The sequence below is a fragment of the Tachysurus fulvidraco genome, chromosome 17, assembly GCF_022655615.1.
Source record: "Tachysurus fulvidraco isolate hzauxx_2018 chromosome 17, HZAU_PFXX_2.0, whole genome shotgun sequence".
Taxonomy (NCBI): domain Eukaryota; kingdom Metazoa; phylum Chordata; class Actinopteri; order Siluriformes; family Bagridae; genus Tachysurus; species Tachysurus fulvidraco.
Genome location: NC_062534.1, coordinates 9,777,491 through 9,803,044, shown reverse-complemented (window position 1 = coordinate 9,803,044; position 25,554 = coordinate 9,777,491). Strand labels below are relative to the sequence as shown.

At 36.4% G+C, this 25,554-nt stretch overlaps 1 protein-coding gene across 1 annotated transcript in view; it reads left to right on the top strand.

The window, feature by feature from the left end:
* The window catches only part of rps6kal (ribosomal protein S6 kinase a, like), a 42,808-nt gene extending 25,690 nt beyond the window's left edge, over nt 1-17,118 (top strand). Inside the window, exons 7-22 of the mRNA XM_027135509.2 lie at nt 1,753-1,859; nt 5,041-5,078; nt 5,199-5,341; nt 5,830-5,900; nt 6,106-6,194; nt 6,307-6,371; nt 7,679-7,781; nt 8,630-8,754; nt 12,026-12,148; nt 12,630-12,719; nt 12,807-12,965; nt 13,219-13,380; nt 14,027-14,103; nt 14,366-14,483; nt 14,770-14,910; nt 16,017-17,118. Of these exons, the coding sequence (XP_026991310.1) occupies nt 1,753-1,859; nt 5,041-5,078; nt 5,199-5,341; nt 5,830-5,900; nt 6,106-6,194; nt 6,307-6,371; nt 7,679-7,781; nt 8,630-8,754; nt 12,026-12,148; nt 12,630-12,719; nt 12,807-12,965; nt 13,219-13,380; nt 14,027-14,103; nt 14,366-14,483; nt 14,770-14,910; nt 16,017-16,145 (1,740 nt within the window). The 3' untranslated portion in view covers nt 16,146-17,118. The remainder of the gene's footprint in view (nt 1-1,752; nt 1,860-5,040; nt 5,079-5,198; nt 5,342-5,829; nt 5,901-6,105; nt 6,195-6,306; nt 6,372-7,678; nt 7,782-8,629; nt 8,755-12,025; nt 12,149-12,629; nt 12,720-12,806; nt 12,966-13,218; nt 13,381-14,026; nt 14,104-14,365; nt 14,484-14,769; nt 14,911-16,016) is intronic.
* Nucleotides 17,119-25,554: the final 8,436 nt, after the last annotated feature.

Below are 25,554 nucleotides of genomic sequence, written 5' to 3'. Positions count from 1 at the left end.
GGAGACTTTGTAACCCCATAATGCTATAATATTCAACTTCCTTGAAGATGGAGATTGGATCTTTGGAGAAATATTTGCCTCTTAAAATATCCTTCACACTACACACTAAATACACTCAAGTAATCTGCCAAGCATGTTCAATACAGCTCTAATTGAATGAATTTATTATTATTATTATTATTCATTATTATGCCCAACAGTAGATGTGGACATTTTTGCAAGACTACTACAGTTACATTGTATTCATAAACATTCCCAGAGTTTGTGTTTTTTTTTATTTATTTTTTTAAGACTTTATTTAAATAATAACGTAATCTCACATTAAACACGAGAAAAAGCAAAGACACGTTTGACACATATAAGCCATCATTACCAAGGGCACATATTAAACTGCTACTCCTAGGTATTGAAGGCATTCTGTTTTTTTGTTATTTGTCTGTCTGTACATGCATCTGTGCATTGATCCGAGATTAGTGCAATTTAGTGCAATTTCATAAGAACAACTGGTTGTAAGATTTGGATTAATTAATTAGGGGGACACGGTGGCTTAGTGGTTAGCACGTTCGCCTCACACCTCCAGGGTTGGGGGTTCGATTCCCGCCTCCGCCTTGTGTGTGTGGAGTTTGCATGTTCTCCCCAAGCCTCGGGGGTTTCCTCCGGGTACTCCGGTTTCCTCCCCCGGTCCAAAGACATGCATGGTAGGTTGATTGGCATCTCTGGGAAATTGTCCGTAGTGTGTGTTTGCGTGTGTGTGTGTGTGAGTGAATGAGAGTGTGTATGTGCCCTGTGATGGGTTGGCACTCCGTTCAGGGTGTATCCTGCCTCGATGCCCGATGACGCCTGAGATAGACACAGGCTCCCCGTGACCCGAGAAGTTCGGATAAGCGGTAGAAAATGAATGAAATGAATGAATGAATTATTACTGGAATGATGCAATCAGTATCAAGGTCAAATATTTGTAATAGTTCTTTTCATTGGCTTATTTTTTGTTTATCATACAGATATGTATACTTACATGCTTACAAACATGTTTAAATGTAGGTTTCAAGGCCGTTTTCTGTCGATCTACTATCTTTTCCATCCTTCCATGCTTTCTTGTTGGTGTTCTACCTCAATAATAAATGTTTGTATTAGTTCTGCTTGTTCTAAAGTCAAATGTAAGACTATAAGATATATGCTGGGCACAATTTTTTAAATGTCTTCAAACGTTATATTTTCTGGTTGTCTATATATGTGTCCTTCCTGTTGAATAATTGATTAAATTGATTATAATCAGCAGGTGAATTGATTAGCTTATGCAGTTGATCTAAACAGGGACAAGGTTACAGCAAGTTCTAAAATAGTTTCTAGATGGTTCTAAATGGCTTTCTTCCTGTTTGTAGTAGATTTTAATGGTATTACAAATAAAATCTTAAAAAAAAAAAAAAAAAAAAAAAAAAAAATCTCTGGTATTCTTTACTGACCAGTCATTTTGCTGTATGTAAAGATGTAAAGGCAGTTTTTTTTATATTTGCAGCTAAACTGAATAACCACAAGTTACTCATTGATGCATTTCCTTAAAATTGTAATACCCTTGTCTGTCTTCATTAATATCTATGTATGAAGCTTTGTTGTTGTCTATTGTGTCTCCTGTAATTGTCTTTTTTGTTGTTGTTGTTTTTGTGTGACTATAAATGCTAATGTTAACACATGTTTGTGTTTCATTATGTTTTGTACAAAGATCAGACAGTAAATCTGTTCAGTTCTTACTAGGTTATGTTTACAGAGGAGGATGTGAAATTCTACCTTGCAGAGCTGGCCCTTGCATTGGATCACCTTCACAACCTAGGCATTGTTTACAGAGACCTGAAGCCTGAAAAGTAAAGTATTTCCTTCTTTTCTGTATCTGATATTTGTATCATAGGGCCTCAGCATAGTTCATGTGTTCCAATAACTTCCATAAACCATACACCATATTTGTGTGTGTTAAAACATGTTTCATGTACGCTAGGGCTGCACGATTTTGAAAAAGAAAAAATATGTTTAATTTACTGAATACAATGTTAACACAGTCTGTGGTGCAGTCTGTGCCTTAACCACTGAAATTCGAGAACCATTATTTATGTCTTCAGTTTTACCCATATTTGTTTTCTGGGGTAAAACACACTAGACATCCTCACTAAAATTCGATCCAAACAAGCTTGTCTAGTGTCTAGCTTAAAATGTACAGCCGACAGTCCATTATGCATCCAAAATGTGTTTATTTCAGTTTCAACTTGGCTTGGCTGTGAACAATGCTTGTACATATTGGGGATAGTGGTCTAGACAAAATTAATGAGAGAGACAACACTGGACCATTTGTCTGTGTTCATTGGAGACAGCTTGCCCCATTGTGTTGATTGGCATAGTTTTTTTTTACTATAAAGTGTGGTATGGCTTCTGTAATTTTTGTGTGATGCAGGGAACTTATAAGTTATGGTGGTAATCTCTCAAGATGTGATGCTATGGATTGCTGAATAGGTTCGGAAACCAGCGTTGATTCACCTTTGCTTAAAGATTTTTCTGCCAGCAAAAGTGATCGCATTTGAAGCTTAAAAACAGCCATATAATTGAGGCGATTCTTTACTTTGCCATTACTTTGTCAATTGCATCTACTGGCACTGTGGGTTCCCTCAAGGCATCTGGTTTATTCATGTTTTCAGATTTTTTTTTTATGGTTGTGACATGGTGACTTGTTGATTGTCTCGCATATGGCATTGGAGCACACACATTCAACTTTTGACTTTTCATATATTTTTGAAGTACTTAATTCATACTCTAATTGCAAAGATTTGTAATATGCATGATATGCATATATGGCATAATATTTAAACTAGTGATTGTAATTTTGATATATCGTGCAGCCCTAGTGGAGGTTTAATCCAAATGCCTCAAATTTTTCATGAGATTTATAAAGTTGACCCTGTGTTGTGGGTTCAGTTACAACTTGCATCTTATTTCTCTTTTTATTGGAGAACAAAATGTGTAGTTGGTTCTCCTCCTTGTGTTCCACCATTTGTTCAAGTACATCGAACAACTCCTGTGTTGCTACTGTTTATACTTTGGCCTCTTTCTAGCAATCATCTTCACATAATTATGGAACTTTTCATTACATTTTAATAGCATTGCCTGCACATCTGGAACACTTATAAAACACATCTGCAACCAATATAAAAGTGCAGCTTATGCAAGCTTTTTAGGTTCTAAAGGTGATTATTGTCTTTACGCAACTTTCACTGATGTCATCTCTGCATTAAGTATGCTGAGGCATTAGTTCTCTATCTCTTTCTGTATGAAACAGAGATTTCCACCACAAACAATTAATGCATTTTTGAATACCAAGATTGGTGGCTAACAGGTGCGCAATTAAACTACAAAGATATATTAACCACAAAGATATTTTTGCATATTTTGACTTTTACATTAATTTGTGCTAGTTATTCTGACAATAGCTGTATTTTTAAGTCATACTTAAAAATAAGTACAAACAAATTTATTTTCAGATTTTAGACCTCCTACATTCTTACATCTGACGGTGAAGACTCTATGATGGAAATTGCAAAAACGTATTAAAAGAATCCCAGACAGTATTTTTACAAGTAATATTTTTGTCTTGTGCACTTGAGTGTTTATGAATCACTAACAACTGCTTCTTCTCTCTCTCCATCTTGTTTAATAGTCATAGATATCTCAGATGTGGCATTTTGATTTGACTAGGGTTGTCACCTTCGTCATTCAAATTAGTAGCAAGTAGGTCTAGATTTGTAAGTAGAGGAAACATTCTCAATAAGCCTTTTGGCATCAAGTTCAACTTGTTAAATTGTTTCTTATTTAATATTGCATATATTGTTGAAGAGAAAATGGATAGGCTGGATGTGTAGGTTGACAAATTGTTGAAATTTTATGAATTGCTATCTACTGTCACACAATTTTTTCTGTATAAAAAGCATCATAGAATGTTTTAAACATGTTGCATAAAAAAAGAATCCAAATTCACCATATATTAACCATATCAGAATATTTTTAGTGAATAAACAAAAATTGTTTGACTTCACAAGTGCAGATCCTTCAGGCTCTCCATGAAAGAACACTATCACTTGACCAGTGTGCACTATATTTTTTATTTTTTTTTTCAACTCAAATGCATATTGGAACTGCTGTTGTCCAAACACTGCCGCTGGCTTACATGCATAATTAAAAGAATGTAAGTCACACATTAAAATTAATGATGTGTCTTTAGTCTTTGACAATGGATGGAATTTTATCAGCATGATAAGTCTTAATTTGTACTAAACTGATTTGGCCTAGTTATATAACGTAATGGTCTGCTTGTTGATAGTACCAGCTTTGTTTACAGGTTACACAATATAATGTTTTTAATTAGAGTCATTTTAGCTAAGTCAATGGCTACATAACACAAAATTGTGTTCAAAAACATACTATATCCATCTCAGGTGAAGTCTGAGACAAAAGAAACTGAGTGATTCCTCTCTGACTTCTGCTGTTTCTGCTCAAATGTACTTATCACCTTCCGCCTGCTGTTCAGACAGTCCAACATTGGCAATGGAAAAATCTCTATAGTAAACTGTAATGTTTACATTGTGTTTGTTGCTGGGGACAGGACTAACTTTGTATCCCATCCCACATTCACACCTGTACCTTAATATACTTTTGCGATGAATGACTAAGATATGCTTAATTAGAGCATCAATGACCTAGATATGCAGTCTCCCACCTTGAGTAACTTCCTGTTATTTTCACAATTCTAAAGGCTTAGTATATTTTTGAAACAGTATATATGAAATTACTGGCTGAATCACAAGATTTATGGACACAGTAATGGATGCAGCATTATATTTTTCAATACAGGACAATCCAGTATTCTAATGAATGAGTGGCAACCCTAGATGTGACTGTTTAAAATTCCAACTTATTTATGCTTGTTTCTGTGTTGTTTTTTCTTTTTTTATTGTATCCATGTGTTTGTGTACCTGTATTGGAGAATCTGATTTTAATTTTCAGCATTTTGCTTGATGAAGCTGGACATATCAAGCTAACAGGTACATTCTGCTTTTATACTATTTAACTGTTTTATGGCCATTGACATGCATGTATATAAATACATGGCTGTATATGCATTCTGTGTATGTATGACTAAGACATTGTTGCTCCTGTTTCAGACTTCGGGCTCAGTAAAGAATCAGTAGACCAAGACAGGAAAGCATACTCATTTTGTGGCACTGTGGAGTATATGGCCCCTGAGGTGGTCAACAGGAGAGGACACACACAGAGTGCGGACTGGTGGTCCCTTGGAGTTTTAATGGTATGAATTGCAGACATGGCATTTGTCTATTAACCCTAAATCTGTTTATATGATGAATATTTTTAGTACTGGATTTAGACTGTGCATTAGAACAGTCTTGATTGTGAATGGATTAGCTGTAGTTCTATATTTTATAAGAGCAATTCACATTAGTCTCCTTTTACTTACTTTAATAAATGTAAATTTGACATACTGGCTATTTGCTTGTTTGTTTGTTTGTTTGTTTGTTTATTACATAGTGAAACATTTTAGAAACAAACCTTTTCAATTTTAACATCATTTGTTGAAACACTAAAAACACAATAAATGTACCATACTGTTAAAACTTACAGAAAGGTGCCAACCTTTTATTCAACAGTTAGCTCTATTTATATATATGGCCTCAGTGTCTTATACAGTTTATATACTTGTGTGCATTCTATATTTTATTTGAAGCAAACCACTCACAAGCATTGTTTTGAAACCTGATTGTTTTTTATTATTGCTAGTTTGAAATGCTGACAGGGACGTTACCATTTCAAGGGAAGGACCGGAATGAAACAATGAACATGATTCTTAAGTGAGTGGGGCAGCATCCTATTCTGAAACATGCATAATTTTCATTAGATTTCTGGAGCGTTAACATGCAAGATTTTTGAATCGATGATAAACAACCGAATTTTATGTATTTTATCTTTTTCATTTCCAATGTTCGACTGCCCAGATGAACAGGGTTAACATGACATTTTTTATTGTTCTGTCTTATATATATATATATATCTCAGAGCTAAATTGGGAATGCCACAGTTTTTAAGTTTGGAAGCGCAGAGTCTTCTAAGAATGCTCTTTAAAAGAAACCCATCAAATCGTTTAGGTATGTGGCATGTCTTTCTCTTATCATAATAAACCATGACTAAAGCCAGTAGTATTTAATGTTAAGATATAACTTTTAGTTTTTTGTTTCTTGATTTTGTTGTCTTCTGTAGGAGCTGGACCAGATGGCGTAGAAGAGATTAAACGACATGCCTTTTTCTCCACAATCGACTGGAATGTGAGTGCTTTGTTGTGTTCAGTTTTTTATGCAACATGCTTCTGTGGAACAGGACAAATCTAAAGGTCCTTCAAGTCCAAGGGTAGGGTGTTTATAATGAATATTATGTTGGTGCTAATGTGGGTTACCTATGTCCTTTTTCTCTGCCATGGCATTTGATTTCCACATTTATTGTATAGATCTGAGATTTTGAATATGCTGTCATACACACTTTAAGCACATTGTACATACTCTACAAGAGATCTATCTGAGGATAAAATGCGAGTTCACAAATCGGTTATATATTCTTATTCCAAGTGACCTAAACTGTAATAGTGTTTTGAATTTGAGTTTACCGTGCTTCTGTATTTCAAGTATAATTTTACTACTCATGCGCATCAATAGGCACACCACATACACACCCACTGTTTTGTTATAGGAAATTGCCTCAGGTACTCAACTCACCTAGTTATTCTGGATTCCATTACCTACAGTCAAGGCCAAAATTGTTGGCACCCTTGAAATTCTTCCAGAAAATGAAATATTTCTCACAGAAAAGTATTGCAATTACACGTTTTGCTGTACACATGTTTATTTCCTTTGTGTGTATTGAAACAACACACAAAAAAACAAACAAAAAAAAATAACAGAGGAAAAAGCAAATTTGACACAATTTCCCACAAAACTCAAGACAAAATTGTTGGCACCCTTAACTTAATATTTGGTTGCACATCCTTTGGAAAAAATAACTGATATCAATCACTTCCTGTAACCATCAATAAGCTTCTTCTACTCTTCCTTTGCAAACTGCTTCAGGTCTCTCATATTGGATGGGTGCCTTTTCCCCAACAGCAATTTTAAGATCTCTCCACAGGTTTTCATTGGGACTTGCATCTGGACTCATTGCTGGCCACTTCAGAACTTTACAGCGCTTTGTTGCCATCCATTTCTGGGGTGCCATCAATTTTGGCCGACTGTACTGAAAGGGAAAATTGTCATATTAAGACTCCTTTATAGGTGATGTGGCATGTTTTCTGCCCGTTATACAGCAATTGGTACTTGATTGACCATGAAGTGGAGGGAATGGTGCTCATGGAGAGATTCGGCAGTCTCCATTCATCCTTTATAATACTGCAGCTTGAACAAGACTGGGCTCTTGCCTGTAGTTTCACTTGGTTCAGATTTAACAGCTGTGAAGGGCACAATTACAAAGTTTTCCCTTCATGAATGTCAGTCTGTTCTCAAACCAGGTTGGCCTGAATGTGTCCTCAAACCAGGTTGGCCTGTAAGTCTCAATGTTGACCTTTTGGGCCTCTCTCTGTGTACAGAAACTGTACCGGTGTGAACTTCAGCCTCCTTTCAAACCAGCAGCAGGAAAACCAGATGACACATTCTGCTTTGACCCAGAGTTCACAGCAAAAACCCCAAAGGGTAAGAGCCCATAAAGCCTAATATTATATAACACTTGAATGAAACACATGAAATTTTTTATTAGCTTTGCAGTTGCATGCAAAGTTTGCATACCCTTACTTTGAAATGATGAAATCAGCAAGGCCTTTAGTGAGTTGAGTTTCACAAAAGTCCCTTCATCATAAGTAATATAAAAAACAAGAATATTTTAAACGCTGCCTTGATCGTTTTTGTTATCTCCATGTTATTTAACATATTAAATAAAAGTTCATTAAAAAAAACAATTGGTGACACATTTAATGATCAGTTCTTTGTGTTATGTTGGGATTGAGTTTGGCAAAAGAAATGATGGTTTTCCAAAAGGTTAATATTTTATTCTTTTGATTCTTGTACTGGTTGAGTTCCTCCACTGATACTTAATATAATATGTCACAGGAAACTTTGATTTTCTTTGAACTTCTCATGCAATGAAGTAAGATTTGTATTCAGTCAGTAGACCCTTAAATACATAATAAGCATGCAGATATCTAGAGGCAAACATTTTTGTTATGCTACTAAAAACAGATCCTGGACAAGTTTTTGGTGTGTCTCGGTTTTTCCAGGGTGCCAGGCTGTTGTACAGTTACATGCACTGTTCAGCTACAATATTTTTATAACAGAAACTGCAAATGGATGCAAACTGTTCAAAATTGTTGTAAATATTCAAAATATATGCAGATTGTGCAGTCACTTGATCTATAGCTGTCATCAATCCAGCCCATTAATTACTCCACTAGCTCCAAGTATTTTCTACAAAGTAAAATATCAAATACTTTACATTCTGTGTTGTACATACAACATGTATGTTTTATGTCCCATCACTTTCACAGACTCTCCAGGCATTCCCCCCAGTGCAAATGCACACCAGCTATTCAAAGGCTTCAGCTTTGTTGCACCGGTCTCTCTGGAGGAAAGCAAAAGCTCCCCTCTTGTTAACATCCTTCCCATTGTTCAGGTAACCATGGACTCACATAAATATCCACCAGCTTGTATTGCTGTTACAGGTGAATCTTTGATTAGGAATCATATATGCTATGTTTATGCAACTTGGAGATTTACACACATACATCTCACTCTCAAAATAAGTATTGAACACGTCACCATTTTTTTAGTAAATGTTTTATATATAAACATGTACATATATATGACATCATCTATGTAAAACCTTGCATTGAATAGGTTGATGTCTTGAATTTATATGATAAAAGGTATTTATCCTAATTAGTCTCAGTAATCTGAATCCCTAAGTCGTCTTCCAAAGCAAACTTCAGATGGAGGGAGAAGTCTGTTCTATCTCTAAAAGTAAAAGTACTCTGAAAATTTATTTGCCTTGCCATTCCTTAAAACCTTTATCTGTAACTTGATTACATTTCTAATTTGGTACCATATTTTGATATAGTTATAAAGGGTTAAATTATTTTTAGAAACCTCTTTATTAGGCCCGGGGGAAGCAAAGCAAAGGGAGAAGAGTGAAAGGCACTTTGTTCGACACCAAGTGGGAGTGTCTGCTTGAATAATGCCTGGGAAAGAATCCCACCAGTATGTAAAAACTCTGCAGGTCACTGCCATGTAGAAGGCAAACCCAGACCTCCCAAATGCTTAGGTTTATGTACATGAGTCTTGGATATGCAAGCAATAAAAAAAAGTGTGAAGTCAAGAGTTTTAATAAATTATTTAGGTAGGAAAATAGGTACATTTTAAAAAAGATATGAATCTCAGGATGCTCACAATTTTAATTGCATTGATGGTTGATGCAATCACAATCATTAATACAGGGAGTGATCTCCATACATGAGAGAAGAAGTACTCCCTTTCTGTATAGTGACATAGCCTCCAGACATCAACAATATTCATTGACTTGGTAAGATGTTTAGTGACTGACATTGAATTAAGGAAGAATCTGCTAATAGGAAATATGTCCAAAACTTGATCCAGTATGCGCTTAGTCACCACCAAGAGCAGTAAGATAAGGTAAAATAACTTAGGGGAAAAAAGCAGGATTGCCACTAGGGACAGAGAGACTTAAAAATGTAAAAGCTTTTCTTGAGCCTTCTCAACAGAGTCAAAAATATATTTAGATGACTTATGAGTCTTTAGATGACTTATGATGACTTGAGACTTTTCCTGATGCCGCCTGGTGCTGTCTCAGAAACTCAGAGGTAATGTTGGGAAAGATGAGAATTTGCACTCTGATGTACATCAAGGGTGAAGACAGCTGTTCTCTTTATCAGGAGAGTAATGCAATTTGGCCACCATCATGCATTACCAACTGGGCCCGTATGGTGTGTTTGGTCAATCTTAGTGGTATTGAAAATTTATTGGCTCCAAGGATTTGCACAAAGAATTCGGACACAAACTGAGTAAAATTTATTTAATACTTTGGATAAAAGCCTTTATTGGAATTGGCAGCTTCCAGTGCCTCCTGTATGAAGAAACTAGTCGCATAGATTACCTAGTTGTGATTTTTGTCCATTCTTCCACACAGTCTTCAAATCTTGAAGGTTCCCTGGGCCTGAACTCTGATCTTTTGTTCTTTCCATAAATTTTCTATTGGATTATATTGGAAGTCAGGTGATTGGCTGGGCAGCTTTATTTTCTTTCCCTGAAACCAGTTGATTTTACTTGGCTGTGTTTGGGATCATTGCCTTGCTGAAATGTCCACCCTCGTTTCATGGCCATAGCAGTTTAAAAAATTTACTTTTTGAAGCTCTCTACAACTTTTTACATAAAAAGATGGAGCAAAAGAAACTTTGTAGCTATGGAAAAATGAACAGAATAAGTAGGTTTTTTCTTTCCTGATGGCATGAGCATATTCCAAGATGACACTGTCAGAATTTATCAAATTCAGAGACCATGAGACATAATTTTCCTACATGTATTGGTCACCACGAAGTCCAGACCTTAACCCCATTGAGAATCTTTAAAGCAAATTAAAGCAAAAAGTAAGTCCATTGAAATATTAGAATGCAATCTTTTTTTCATACTATAACAATATATATTTTTTCTATGTATAAGAATATGTTGATCCTCTTTCATTTATGTATATAATTTCACAGTGAAAATTATAGAACATTTTATAGGTTAAGTGGTCAGGGATTAAGCCCCAGCACCACCAATCTGCCACTATTTGCCCCTTAACCCCTGATGCTGTATCATGGCTGATCCTGTGCTCTAAACCCAATTTCCAAAGCTGGGCTGTAATGTATATATGACAGAAATAACACACTAAACACTTTTTTCCTTTTATTCTTCAATGCTCAAAATTGTAAGAAATATTAGTAACCATTGTAAAACAAAAGAAGTTTACAACTAAATTTTTGCAGGCTTCAGCTGTATAAAATTAGTAGGATATGTAAAAGCCTTTTCTTTGAATGGCTTCAGCACATCTGCAGCAACAGGACATCAATAGCTTCCTACACTTCTCTGGTGTGATCTTGGTCTACTCTTCTTAGTCCACTAGTCTGTTACCCAATTCGCTAACTTTAGTGGGTTTCTTAGCAATAATTTTGTTGCCAAGGACAGATTTGTTTTTTTAATGTAATGGCTGAATGATGTAAATTTAAAAGTTTATGTTAAAAAGTTAAATATTTGAAATCTAGTTACAAATTCTCATGCTGATAATGATAATGTACATGCTTGGTTATGTTTGTCACGTATTAAGAAGCAACAGTAGTTTCAGTGTTACTTTTCAGACATGATTCCATATAAATAATGCAATGTCATAGAACTGGTCAGAGGCCTGATGCCTCCACAATCTGGTCTTCCTTTTTATTTTGCCAAAAAAAATTGTGGCATTTGCAGTTAATAATAAACAAGTAAATAAATAATTACTAGTTATTTATGGGCTACACAATATGTTCAATACAACATTTATACAAATTTGACCAGATTAAGCGTTAGATTAAAATAAGCAGTTAATGATCATCTTATTGTTACTGTCTTTCAAGGACAGCCACCAGATCCTTGAACAGTTCAGATTGAGATTGAGTGCGAACCTGAGCCTGGTTCTTCATCACAGCTAGCAAACAATTTATCATACCTGATTATATATTTTGAATGTAATAAAAACGTTTAAGAATAATAGTAAATGAAAGAGGCTGAGACTGCAAATAAGTATGTCAAGCTATTTTTATAGAGTGCAGATGCACATGCATGCCATGCAAATTTGATATTATTCTAAGGGACAATGATGGTAAATAGAAGTTCCTGTCTGTGTTTTGATTTAGATGCATAGCAGCGCAGCACAGTTCTCGGATGTGTACGAGTTGAAAGAGGACATCGGTGTGGGCTCATACTCCATATGCAAGCGTTGCATCCACAGGGTTACAGCCATGGAATTTGCAGTGAAGGTTGGACATGCTGGGCTGCAAAACAGAACCTTGTAATGGGTTGAGGATTTGTTTGTTATTACCAGCAGGGGGCAGTAAAATCTCAAAAGTGATCACTCAGTTATCGTAAGCAAAAAGTTCATTGGTTGAAAATGAATGCAATAGATCATAATTTCCTGTAAGGCATTTTATTTCGTTTCATCTTGGTTATTTATTTGAGGGTATATTTTTGTTCAAACAGATAGATGCATGGCTTTGTCTGACAGGAAATAACTGTTTGAGGATGTTGCCAAAATATCCAGGCACTGCTTAATACAGAAGCAAATGGGGTGGAGTCATACTTGATCAAGTGCCTTCTGATGAGAATGGAATCAGAATTAGTTTAATTTAATTTGTTTTTTTAAAAAATGTCTGTTCATCTTGTAAGAATAAATGCAGTACATATTTTAAGACTGCTTGTACCTTTCAGTCTCCTTACTTTTAATTTTTTGCTTTATTATAGATTATTGACAAAAGTAAACGAGATCCGACAGAGGAGATTGAAATTCTTATGCGTTATGGCCAGCACCCAAATATCATCACACTGAAGGATGTAAGTCTCAATTCATCATCTTGTCTCCATACCTGTGTATACTGTCTTATGTATGACTGTATGTTTGCTTGTGTGTCTGAGCATCAGGTCTATGATGAGGGGCGATTTGTGTATCTGGTAACAGAGCTGATGAAGGGAGGAGAACTGTTGGATAAGATTCTCAGGCAGAAGTTTTTCTCAGAGAGAGAAGCGAGTGCTGTGCTCTACACTATCACCAAAACGGTGGACTATTTGCACTGCCAAGGGGTAAGGCATAAACAGTACCAATAATGCATATACCTTAATCTGGCTTTGCCTTGCAAATTATTTGCATGTATTTTTGCAAATTTGTCTTACTTAATTGTTATAGATCTTCAAATAAAATGTAATATTTAATACTGCATACACTTGGATATAAATATTGTTACTTATTTGCAACATCATGATTTATAGTTTTAGATTAGGCAGCCTTCTTTCTTTCTTTTTCTTTCTTTCTTTCTTTCTGTCTTCTTGTACAAAGGTGGTTCATAGGGACCTAAAGCCAAGCAACATTCTTTACATGGATGATTCTGGGAACCCCGACTCTATCCGAATCTGCGACTTCGGTTTTGCTAAGCAGTTGAGGGGAGATAATGGCCTTCTGCTCACACCCTGTTACACTGCTAACTTTGTAGCACCTGAGGTGAGAGAGATCCCCAATATAATGTATGTGCAATGATTGGTAGTGTTACAGATCTGTTAGATCTCTAATTGCATAATGAGTGAGCCTGCTTGTGAGTGTTAAAATACATGTGTTTCCAGTGGCACAGGGAGGCTCGTAAAACTGTGTAGCTATATTCCTTGTCCTTCCCTGAAGTTTTTAACATATTACATCTTTTTGCAACCTCACTGAAAAATGATAAGTTATCAGATGCAGTGCTAATAATATATTTGTCTCTGGCATCTTTTTCTGTTTGCATTTAACCACAATGTGACCGTGATAGCAGTGCTATATGACTGTTTTGTCCTGCATTTTCACGTTTTTGTGTTCGATGTTGTTTATGATTGAGAAAACATCACTTGTCATCCATGAACACTAATTAAAATACAATGTGTTGTGTGTAGTGTAGCAGACGGACTATAGATTATAGAAAGGTCACACCACTTTAAAACATATTACATTAAAACGTGCATACCAAATGAATGCTTTTTCTTTGAAAAAATCAATGTGAAAGTAAGTGTAGTCCTGATTTATCCCTGGTACCTGGGTTGATTTTCAAATCAGACTCCTGGATATGCTATGCCTTTGAATAAACATTACATAGACATTTTTGTTTGTGTGATTGTAGGTCTTGATGCGTCAGGGTTATGATGCAGCTTGTGACATCTGGAGTCTGGGGGTCCTTCTATATACTATGTTAGCTGGGTGAGTGAATAATACGCTCCTGCTATCTACACTAGGAATCCAGTGTTCTTTTCATGTCATTTTATGGTGGTAATCACTCAGTTATGAGACAAAAGTTTAAATTAAAATATACAATACACAATTAGAACTGCAGGATGCATGTACTCTAATATAGTATAATAATGAGTTTAGTTAGTACTCAGTTCATAAATCTGGCACTAATACAAATAGGAAACAGTATATATTAGCTTCTCTTAATCTCTCTTGGCTTGGTTTTGTGTAGGTACACTCCCTTTGCTAATGGCCCCAATGACACTCCAGAGGAAATTCTATTACGTATTGGTAGTGGCAAGTTCTCACTCAGTGGAGGAAACTGGGACACAGTATCTGACTCCTCTAAGGTATATCAATAATTTTTCTCTCACTAATAAATTCCCTCGGACATACAGAATTTGATTATTTATTAGAAAGTATAGGTAAACCATGTTAATGTCTTCTGTTTTTGTTTGAATTTAGTATAATTTGTGTACTTGGAGAATTAATTATACCCAAGCTGCCTTTGTAGTGAAAGAAAATCAGTCTTCAGTGTTTATATTAGGGCTTTACTTTTATTTTTTAGGTACTTTAGTGATACAAGGTGACAATAGTGATGCTTAAACATTAGTGTCCCTTGTCTTTCACCTCCAGGATCTTTTGTCTCACATGCTTCATGTGGACCCTCATCAGCGGTATACGGCTGAGCAGGTACTGAAACACTCATGGATTTCCTGCCGGGACCAGCTGCCCCATTTCCAACTCACCCGACACGATGCACCTCATCTGGTTAAGGTAAGGCCATCCTTAAAAATATTTTGGTTTGCAGCAACAGTAAAAAAAAAAAAAAAAAAAAAAAAAAGGGTCGGTAGGTAGGTCTATTTTTTTTTTCAAGTTTCAATGTAAAAAAAAAAGTTACATTTTGGTGATGGTGATTACATAGGTATGACTAAACAAATTAAACAAATTAGCATATCGTGACGTCACTTACTGGGTCTTCAACCGTCGGGCACATCATTGCGAACATTATTTTGATGCTGGGCACAGTTTTTCCAGAACTTTGTGCCAAGTTAAAGCGTTGTCGAGCTGTTTTAATGAATATTTAGATGTATTATGGTGCCCGAACCCGTATGATTTGAACGGTGACCGCGAACATTTTGTTTACTGCAGCGGCAGCCATCATTACCAAGCGCGAACCGTTGACTCTGACAGTGAATGAGAGTATGAGACGAAGCGAACGCACAGGCCATAGTGTGACATCCGTTAACCAATAGTGTAAACATAGATGACGTCATGAGTTTTTATTTAAAAGAAAGAACGTAGCCTTCGTTTGTATGTAGGCTTAGTCAATTTATATATTTACAATACTTACTAAAATATAATTATTATTATTTTATTGCTTTTGTATTAGTTGTTTGAAGAGTTAAAAAAAATTGGTCGGTCTTAACGCAAATTTACAACTGGCAAGTCGGTCGGACTTAAAGCAAAAAAGAAAAAAAAAAGTCGGTCCTAAATTGACAGGGTCGGTCGGGTTACGGCAAACAAGAATATTTTTAAGGATGGCCTAAAACAGTCATTTTTATGGATGAGCTTATAGTGCTGTAGTCCCATATAGGATGTGCCCTGGGATGAGCAGACCAGGGTAAAACAAATAAAGTATGAATGATTGTCTTCCTCTCAGCTATTTGCAATATAAACATAACTCATTTTTGTAGACACGAAACCCTACATATATGTATCTGTGTACAGGTAAATATTTGATTATTTCAATATCAGAAACATCACAATGTATTCCTTTTTAAATTATATTCTACGTTTATTAGAAAAACATAGTCACACAGTCTTGTGTTGTTTGGGGAATATTATTGGACTTTGTTATAATTTAAAACTTTATCTTTTAGGGAGCAATGGCAGCCACATACTCAGCATTGAATCACAAGACATGCCAGCCAGTCCTGGAACCTGTGGCAGCTTCCAGCTTGGCCCAGCGCAGAAGCATGAAGAAGTTAACTTCCACTGACATGTTGTGAACAGACGTATCTTCACTGTGGTTTCTCCTTCCCATTTTGTATTTGTTTGCTCTTGTGCCCACTGTTTGGCATTTTTCTTCAGCTCCTGCACATTGTAATTGGACATCATTGTCTAATTGGACACTTTTACTTCAGGGAGGCTGTTTAACATTTACAGACTGACAGACTGCACTGAACATGGCTGAAATTTAATTCAAAAATGCTGCAGGGCTGGGTATTTTTTCCTTTTTTTTGTATGCATTTTCTATAACTTTTCTTTGTCTTTTCCTCAATCATTCTTTATTTTTTCTTTCTCTTTCCTGCTAAATGGAAAAATAGCACCAGCTCCTATTCTCATTCACTGTGACTGGCTGACCTAAAGCTGCTTTAAGTAAACTGTGCTCTGCCTTCTTTTCTGCCTCCAATTTGAAACATCTCTGTTCATCCACCACTCCTCTTCCTCCTGTGTTGATCTGCCTACTCCTGTCTCTTTACAATTTATTATATAGGAGGGAAGGTGCGTTTTCTTAAGTTTCCAGTCTCTTAAAGCCATTTAGCTTGCCGCTGGAAAGAGCAGTGTATCTGAACCACTTAATGTTACCTCAAGTTAAGTTGATGAGCTGAAAGTATGGACATCTTTATGCTTTCAATGATTGTATATAGAATTTAGCGCCAGAGAGATTGTCAAACACAATGACCTGATCCCATTATATAAATTATATTTAAGCACATTTGCACTGAAGCTTGTCAGGTTGTTGCTTTTGCTTTTTTTTTTTTTTGTCCATACCCCCACTTTGATCCTTTTTTAATTTTCTATTTGTGTTAAAGAAAAAAAATAAGCTAAAGATGAAATAATAGAAACTGTAAAAAGGTCATTGAATGTGGACCAGAGTTCATAGTGTTGGATCCAGTGTTAGAGTGAACCAAGGACTTACCCCCCCAACACACACACACACACAAGCACATATAATCTGATGAATATATACATATATATTCATAAATATCTCTTCAAAAAAAGAAATTGTGGAAATTGTATCATATTGTATTTATTTCATTTCATTTTTAAGATTCTATTTTTCTTTCTGGTTCTGTATATATTAGCATTAAAGCAAAAACAAAACATGCAATCTTGCTTTTAGAGGTCATTTTTCTTGAGTCTTGAGTAGTACTAAATGACTAATGTGTAATTGTGCCAAGAATAATATACGATATTCAAATATCAAGCAATAATGTACATATACATTTTGATTTACAGCATAATATAGCAGTGGCTGGTTTTTCTGATTTTTATTTGCAAGCATGAGTTATCATAATATATTGGTTGTAATTTTTCAGACAAACATCACTTTATTATAGGTTGCAGTTCAGTACAGCTAGCAAAATGAAAGAGGAAATGCATACAATATATTTCATAATTGGGTCACATTTACTGTGCAATTTATTTAGGGGCTTGAATGAATTTAGGATTTCAGATCTTGCCTGTCATAATAATTTTATATGTAGCTTTAATAGTCATTTTTGTGTATGTATGAACAACTTTTGTACCCTATTAGTGATTATGAAGTTTTCACATTCTGCTTGAACAAATACAGCATATTATCAGGTGACTGCAATTTCCATTCCATTCCAAATAGCTAATACCGACACTGGAAATTAACAAATGTGACATAAATTTTTGCCTGTTTCACTAGTCTAAATTGTGTGGTCCACTCAATTTTGCTATATAGAATTTGTAGTCAAGTGCCAAGCAGCCCTATTATATAAATTACTCTTCATGATCCCAATACATATACCCATGCATACATACATGTTTAGGTAAGTATGTAGTTTCAAACCATATGCATATTAGGTGTAACAAAATGCCACTCTGCATTTGTTTACTTTTAGTACTTCAAATATTCATATCTGTAGGTGCATTTGGGTTTAAAAAACAATGGGTGTGGTCTAAAATGGATTTTTTTTCCACTTATTTTTTAAAAATTAAATATGATCCATAGATAGGAAACTCAAAAGCACTTTTGCACTTTGCTTGGGATAAGGGTGTCTGAAAAATGCCAATAACTGATCGATTTAAATAATAATAATTGGTTTCAACTAGAGCTATATGGCTTTTTTTTTTATTCCACTTGCATATTGCTGATATTTTTGTTTGCCCTTGCCTTTTATATATATATATATATATATATATATATATATATATATATATATATATATATATATATATATATAGTTTGACTTTATAAACTAGAAGATTTCTGTGGTGTTTTCACACACACATACACACTTAAATCCGTCATTGGATCTCGGAAAAATGAAACTAAACAGTTTTTAAAAAAAAGTTTAACTTGCATACATTGTGTAATTTGTTGAGAATTAAATTTTATTTGTATAGCACTTTTAACAATGTGCATTGTCTCAAAGCAGGTTTACAGGAATATAAAAATAAAACTCCCTCAGAATCTGTCAAAGATTCCTTGAGAGCAAAAAAGGCTCAAAAGAGAGCCCATCCTCATCTGGGTGACATTGGAGTGTTAGATTAAATTTACCCAGATGTAACCAGTGGAATGTATAAAATAATAGTAGATTTAACATACATTTCTTTCTGCCAAAGCCAAACATCATAACAGCCCAGTTCAGCAAACACACTATGCCCATGAATTTCAGATCTGGCTCTTTACCTAAGGAAAAAACCTGATCATATCAAATGTGTGTTTATTCTGATCCTAAACACTGAGACAGAGTTCTGAACACTAATTTGAAGATTGTTCTTAATTGTGGGGCTCTGTTCTGTAACTTAACTTCATTTAATGCTACACATTAATTTGGTTTAATACATGTTTCTTTTTAACATTAAACCAATTAATCATAGTCAGTAATAATTTCATTATCAATATGTGCTTTTGATGTAAGAGATCTAATATTTAATTGTCCTAGCTTCAGATCAAAGATGCTAGCAGTGCATTCACTATGCTCCAATTTTATGCTAATTATAAGATAAGATATACCTTTATTCGTCCCACAATGAGGAAATTTCTCTGTTACAGCAGCAAAGAGAAATAAATGCAAATATATAAAAGAATAGAGACATAATATAAAATACAGTATGTACACAACACAATATATAAATACAGAGAAGAAAAAAGTGACCACGAGTAAATAGTTATGCTAACAGACATATTGCACACAGGTAAAATTGCACATTTTTCAAAATTTCTGTTATTGCACGTGTTGTTTTAAATACTTTATTGTTGTTGTTACAGTTAAACAGTAATCCAGTGTGTAACTAGATTTGTAAAGTTCGTCACGACAAGCTTTGATGTTGGCTTTGACGGTGCAAGTATTCGCAAAGGCTGGTGCATTTTGGAGGTGAGTGGACAGAAAGATCGTGAAAGCTACTGGACCACTAGGGTACCAATACTTTTGGAAGTGAGCGGACATGAGCATGTGACGTGATCCGAATACCTGTGAGGTAGTTCCCCTCATTGTGCTGAGTATTGTGATATGTCACATGTCCATGTTGTGCAAATTTTAATTTTCACATGACGTCACGTGACGTCACATGACGTGACCAGAATACCCGTGGGGCAGTTCCCCTCATTGTGCTGAGTGTTTTGATGTCACATGTCCATGTTGTGCAAATTTTTAATTTTCACGTGACGTCACCAGAATACCTGTGGGGCAGTTCTGAGTGTTTTGATATGTCACATGTCCATGTTGTGCAAATTCTTAATTTTCACGTGATGTCACGTGACGTCATGTGATGTGACCATAATACCCATGGGGCAGTTCCCCTCATTGTGCTGAGTGTTTTGATATGTCACATGTCCATGTTGTGCAAATTTTTAATTTTCACGTCACGTGACATGACCAGGATACCCGTGGGGCAGTTCCCCTCAATGTGCTGAGTGTTTTGATATGTCACATGTCCATGTTGTGCAAATTTTTGATTTCGCTTGTTTTGGGGGCGGGGCTACACGTGACGTCACGTGGTGTCGAGTGACATCACCTGAATACCCGGTGGGGTGCCAATACTTTTGGTAAAAAGTGGCTACTGAGGGTTTGGACATTTCATGTCAATACTGCAGTCATTCTGGGATTCTACTTATTATACTGCATAGAACAGTACATGCAATTCTTAATGTTGGATGTATTGTGTGTGTGAGAGCTTAGAGGACTTTTCGGAATTCCCTATTCAAGTCTATGGGATGTTCGACCGTCGACTATGGGAAAACCGAAAATTCCGTCGGAACTCCAGAATAAAAATTTGGTCTGGAGTAAAGTCCTAAAGAACCTGTCCGAGTTCGGTGTAAATCGCTCGAAAACTTGCCGAGTTATAAACCTCAAAAGTTTATAATGGAAGTCTATGGGAAAAAAGGCCACTTTGAGCTTCTGTACCGGGAATGCCGGAATTCCGATCGCTTAGAAAAATAGAACAAACTTCAGACCAGGGTCTACGACATTTGGTGCATGTGGCTCGAACGCCCTAGGCCGCATTTTTTTAAATAAATTTTTGTCTAATAATAATAATAATAATAATAATAATAATAATAATAAGCTTATAACGGAAATAAGAATGTTGGCTTCTACAAAGCCAACATAATAATAATAATAACTAGAACGGTACATTTCCTAAAGCAATAAATTATTGTATGTAGTAATCTTTGTTAAAATAAAGTTTATTCTTTGTTCATGTTAGTTCACAGTGTATTAACTAATGTTAACACGGTGTTAATAATGTATTAGTAAATGTTGAAATTAACATGAACAAAATTAATAAATGCTGTAGAAGTGCAGTTCATGTTAAGTAATGTGGTAACTAATGTCAACTAATGAACCTTTATTATAAAGTGTTAGAAAAAATACTGTACATGGGTGGTTTCGAACCCCGAGACTCTTGCATGCTAAACAAATTGCTATCCCCTAGTCCATTCAGGAACACGAAAAAGTCTTTGCGGTTTTATGTATAAATTCACTAATGTGAAGAATGGCGAGTCTAACAGTACCCAAGCTTTATTATATTAAAGTCATTCTTATTATTCTTTGTGATATACGTGTGTCATATGTTTAAAAAATAATTATGTAATGTGAGGAGACCAAGAAAAAATGCGCTTAATTTGAATTAATGGGTGGCTCTTAAAAGAGCCGTTGCTGCTCTTGAAAGGACATTAGTTTAAAGTGAAATAAAAAATTATAAAAACTACACTGATAGTTGAAAACAACAAAAAGTTACACAAATGGCAGAAACAACAACATATGTGACCGCCGTACCGTCCACGGCACGCCACCACTAGTTTTAAGCATTAATCCTCTAAATACACAGTTAAATTTTATATTGTTTGAAAGCTTACACTCTCAGGATTTTATTATGCCCACAAACAAAGCATAATATGATTTATAGCGATCATACTAATTTAATCCAAGTTGATAGTCACCTGAACTAGGCTGCGCTAGTCCAGTTGTTTACTTACATTTAAACGATTCCCTTTCTTCACTGGGGTAATATTTTCCAAAACAAATGCTTGTAAAAAATCCCCAAGAGTCTAAGGAACTGGAATATGTAAGCCTTTTAATCCAAAACACTCGCCTCACAAATATTACATCTCTGACTGAAAACTGTAAACAGCAGTTCACTTCCGTCCTTTGTTTCGGCTCTCACTTGTCCTAGGAGGCTTATAAAACTACACTGAGGCGTCAGATTTGTAGTCCAGGGCCTAACGAATCAAACGAAAATCATGAAAATAGGGGGCCATCCCACGATATATATGAAATGAAACTGAAAGCTCACCAATTCTAACAACTGTGAAATATAGCAACAAGCTTTAAAGACCTAGATCTTTACTTCCAACGTTGTGTGATCTGACAGATTCACTGGTGTCTGCTGCCCTCTTTTGGATGTTAGCACATCTACAGAGAGATTTTAAGAATTCCCCATTCAAGTCTATGGGGAAAAACACCCCTTTGAGCTTCCATACTGGGAATTCTGGAATTCCGATCGCTTATAAAAACCATAGCACACCTCTCCTCACTGAGCCGGTCGATTTAACACCTCATTTATGGGTCTAGGACAAAAGCTGCTGGACAAGTTACGCGCCGAAAAAGTGTCCGGAAGAAGAAGAACTAGAACGGTACATTTGTGAGAAAATGTGAATGTGCTTGCACGTGGCAAGTTCCCCTCATCGTGCTGAGTGTTTTGATATGTCACATGTCCATGTTGTGCAAAATTTTTGATTTTGCTAATTTTGGGGGCGGGGCTACACGTGACGTCAGTTCCCCTTATCTTGCTGAGTGTTTTGATATATGACATGTCCATGTTGTGCGAATTTTTTTTTTTTTCGCTTGAATTTTAGGAATTTCCCATTCATTTCTATGGGACTTTTTTGGCCGCTTTTTCGTCCGCTGTGCGAACATCTTTGGTCGGATCACTTACAAAATAGATAGCACACCTCTCCTCAATGAGCTGGTCGATTTGACACCTAATTTATATTGCAATAGGGTTCGTAAGGTGCACTACATGGTTGCTAGTGTATGGCTGCACAGTTACTATGGTTATATTTGCAGACTAGTTTCTCACCTGCAACAAAAGAGCACACCTGAAAATCCATTTATCTTTTCCTGAAACAAGCGCCATGAAGATCTTAAACTAAAGCATCAATCAGTGATTTTACTGGGAAAAAAATATAATCACGTTACAATAAGGATCATTAGTTCAAATGTAATGTATTAACTAACATTTACTAACCATGAGCAATAAATTATTGTATTTAGTAATCTTTGTTAAAATAAAGTTTATTCTTTGTTCATGTTAGTTCACAGTATATTAAGTAATGTTAACACGGTGTTAATAATGTATTAGTAAATGTTACAATTAACATGAACAAAATGAATAAATGCTGTAGAAGTGCAGTTCATTATTAGTTCATGTTAAGTAATGTGGTAACTAATGTCAACTAATGAACCTTTATTATAAAGTTTTAGAAAAATGCTAAACTAAACGGATGCTCTGCATGCTAAACGGATTCGCTATCCACTAGGCCATCTAGGAACATGAGAAAGCCTTTGCGGTTTTATGTATTAATTCACTAAAGTGAAGAATGGCGCGTCTAACAATACCCAAGCTTTATTATATTAAAGTCATTATTATCATTCTTTGTGATATTCGTATCATATGTCAAAAAATAATTATGTAATGTGAGGAGACAAAGAAAAAAATGCGCTTAATTTGAATTAATGGGTGGCTCTTAAAAGAGTCGTTGCTGCTCTTAAAAGGACATTAGTTTAAAGTGAAATAAAAAATTATAAAAAACTACACTGATAGTTGAAAACAACAAAAAGTTATACAAATGGCAGAAACAACAACATATGTGACCGCCGTGCTGTCCAAGGCACGCAACACTAGTTTTAAGCATTAAATACACGGTTAAATGTTATATAGTTTGAAAGCTTAGACTCTCGGGATTTTATTAAGCCCACACACAAAGCATAATATGATTTAGCCATCACACTAATTTAATTCAACTTGATAGTCACCGGAAATAGGCGGCGCTTACCTTTCTTCACTGGGGTAATATTTTCCAAAACAAATGCTTGTAAAAAATCCCCAAGAGTCTAAGGAACTGGAATATGTAAGCCTTTTAATCCAAAACGCTTTAATCCAAAATGCATTTCTGACCGAAAACTGTACTTCCTCCTTACTCTTTTTCTTCCAACGTTGTGTGATCTGACAGATTCACTGGTGTCTGCTGCCCTCTTTTGGATGTTAGCACATCTACAGAGAGATTTTAAGAATTCCCCATTCAAGTCTATGGGGAAAAACACCCATTTGAGCTTCCATACTGGGAATTCTGGAATTCCGATCGCTTATAAAAACCATAGCACACCTCTCCTCACTGAGCCGGTCGATTTAACACCTCATTTATGGGTCTAGGACAAAAGCTGCGGGACAAGTTACGCGCCGAAAAGTGTCCGGAAGAAGAAGCAGAATAATAATAATCAGAAGAATAATAATAACTAGAACGGTACATTTATTAAAAAAAGAAAATGTGAATGTGCTTGCACGTGACGTCCCCTCATCGTGCTGAATGTTTTGATATATGACATGTCCATGTTGTGCTAATTTTTTGATTTAGCTTATTTTGGGGGCGGGGCTACACGTGACGTCACGTGACGTCACCAAAACACACGTGAGGCACTTCCTCTCATTGGGCTGAGTGTTTTGATATATGACATATCCATGTTGTGCAAAATTTATGATGTCACTTATTTTGGGGGCGGGGCTACACGTGACATCACGTGAATACCCGGTCGGGTGCCAATACTTTTGGACAAAAGTGACTACTAAGTGTTTTGAAATTTCATGTTAAAACTGCAGTCATTATGGAATTATACTGCATTGAACAGTATTTTGGGGGTGGAGCTACACGTGACGTCACGTGAATACCCGGTGAGGTACCAGTACTTTTGGACAAAAGTGACTACTAAGCGTTTTGACATTTCATGTCAAAACTGCAGTCATTATGGAATTTTACTTATAATAATAATAAGTATGCAGAATAACAATAATGATGCTTTGCAAGCAAGCTCTCCTGTGGGCCCACCACCTGCAGGAGAAACCGTAAGGGGCTGGTGCAATGTGGATTGGGTGGCAGACCCTCGGCGACCCAATCTCCGGACACGGAATCTGACTCAAGGGACATGGAATGTCACCTCGCTGGGGGGAAGGAGCCTGAGCTGGTGCGGGAGGATGAGAGATACCGACTAGAGATAGTTGGGCTCGCCTCCACGTGTAAAGAGAGGAGCGGAGCTGTCAACTGATCACCACCTGGTGGTGAGTTGGGTCCAATGGCAGGGGAGGAAGTTGGACAGACTTGGCAGACCCAAACGTACTGTGAGGGTCCGCTGGGAACGTTTGGCCTGTCGTGGCGGCAATCCCCGAACCCGGTGGTGGACCCCGGAAGGAAGGGATGCCGTCAAGCTGAAGAAGGAGCCCTATCGAGCCTGGTTGGCTCGGGGGACTCCGGAGGCAGCTGATAGTTACTGGAGGGCCAAGCGAGCTTCAGCCCAGGTGGTTGCAGAGGCAAAAACTCGGGTCTGGGAAAAGTTCGGTGAGGCCATGGAGAAGGTCTATCGGTTGGCCTCGAAGAAATTCTGGCAAACCGTCCGGCGCCTCAGGAGGGGGAAGCAGTGCCCTGCTCACACTGTTTACCGTGGGAGTGGGAATCTGCTGACTTTGACTGGTGACATCCTCGGACGGTGGAAGGAGTACTTCGAGGATCTCCTCAACCCCACCAGCATGTCTTCCATTGAGGAAGCAGAGGTGCATGGCTTGGTTGTGGACTCGTCGATCCCCCAAGCTGAGGTCACTGAGGTAGTTGAGAAGCTCCTCGGTGGCAAGGCACCGGGGGTGGATGAGATCCGCCCTGAGTACCTTAAG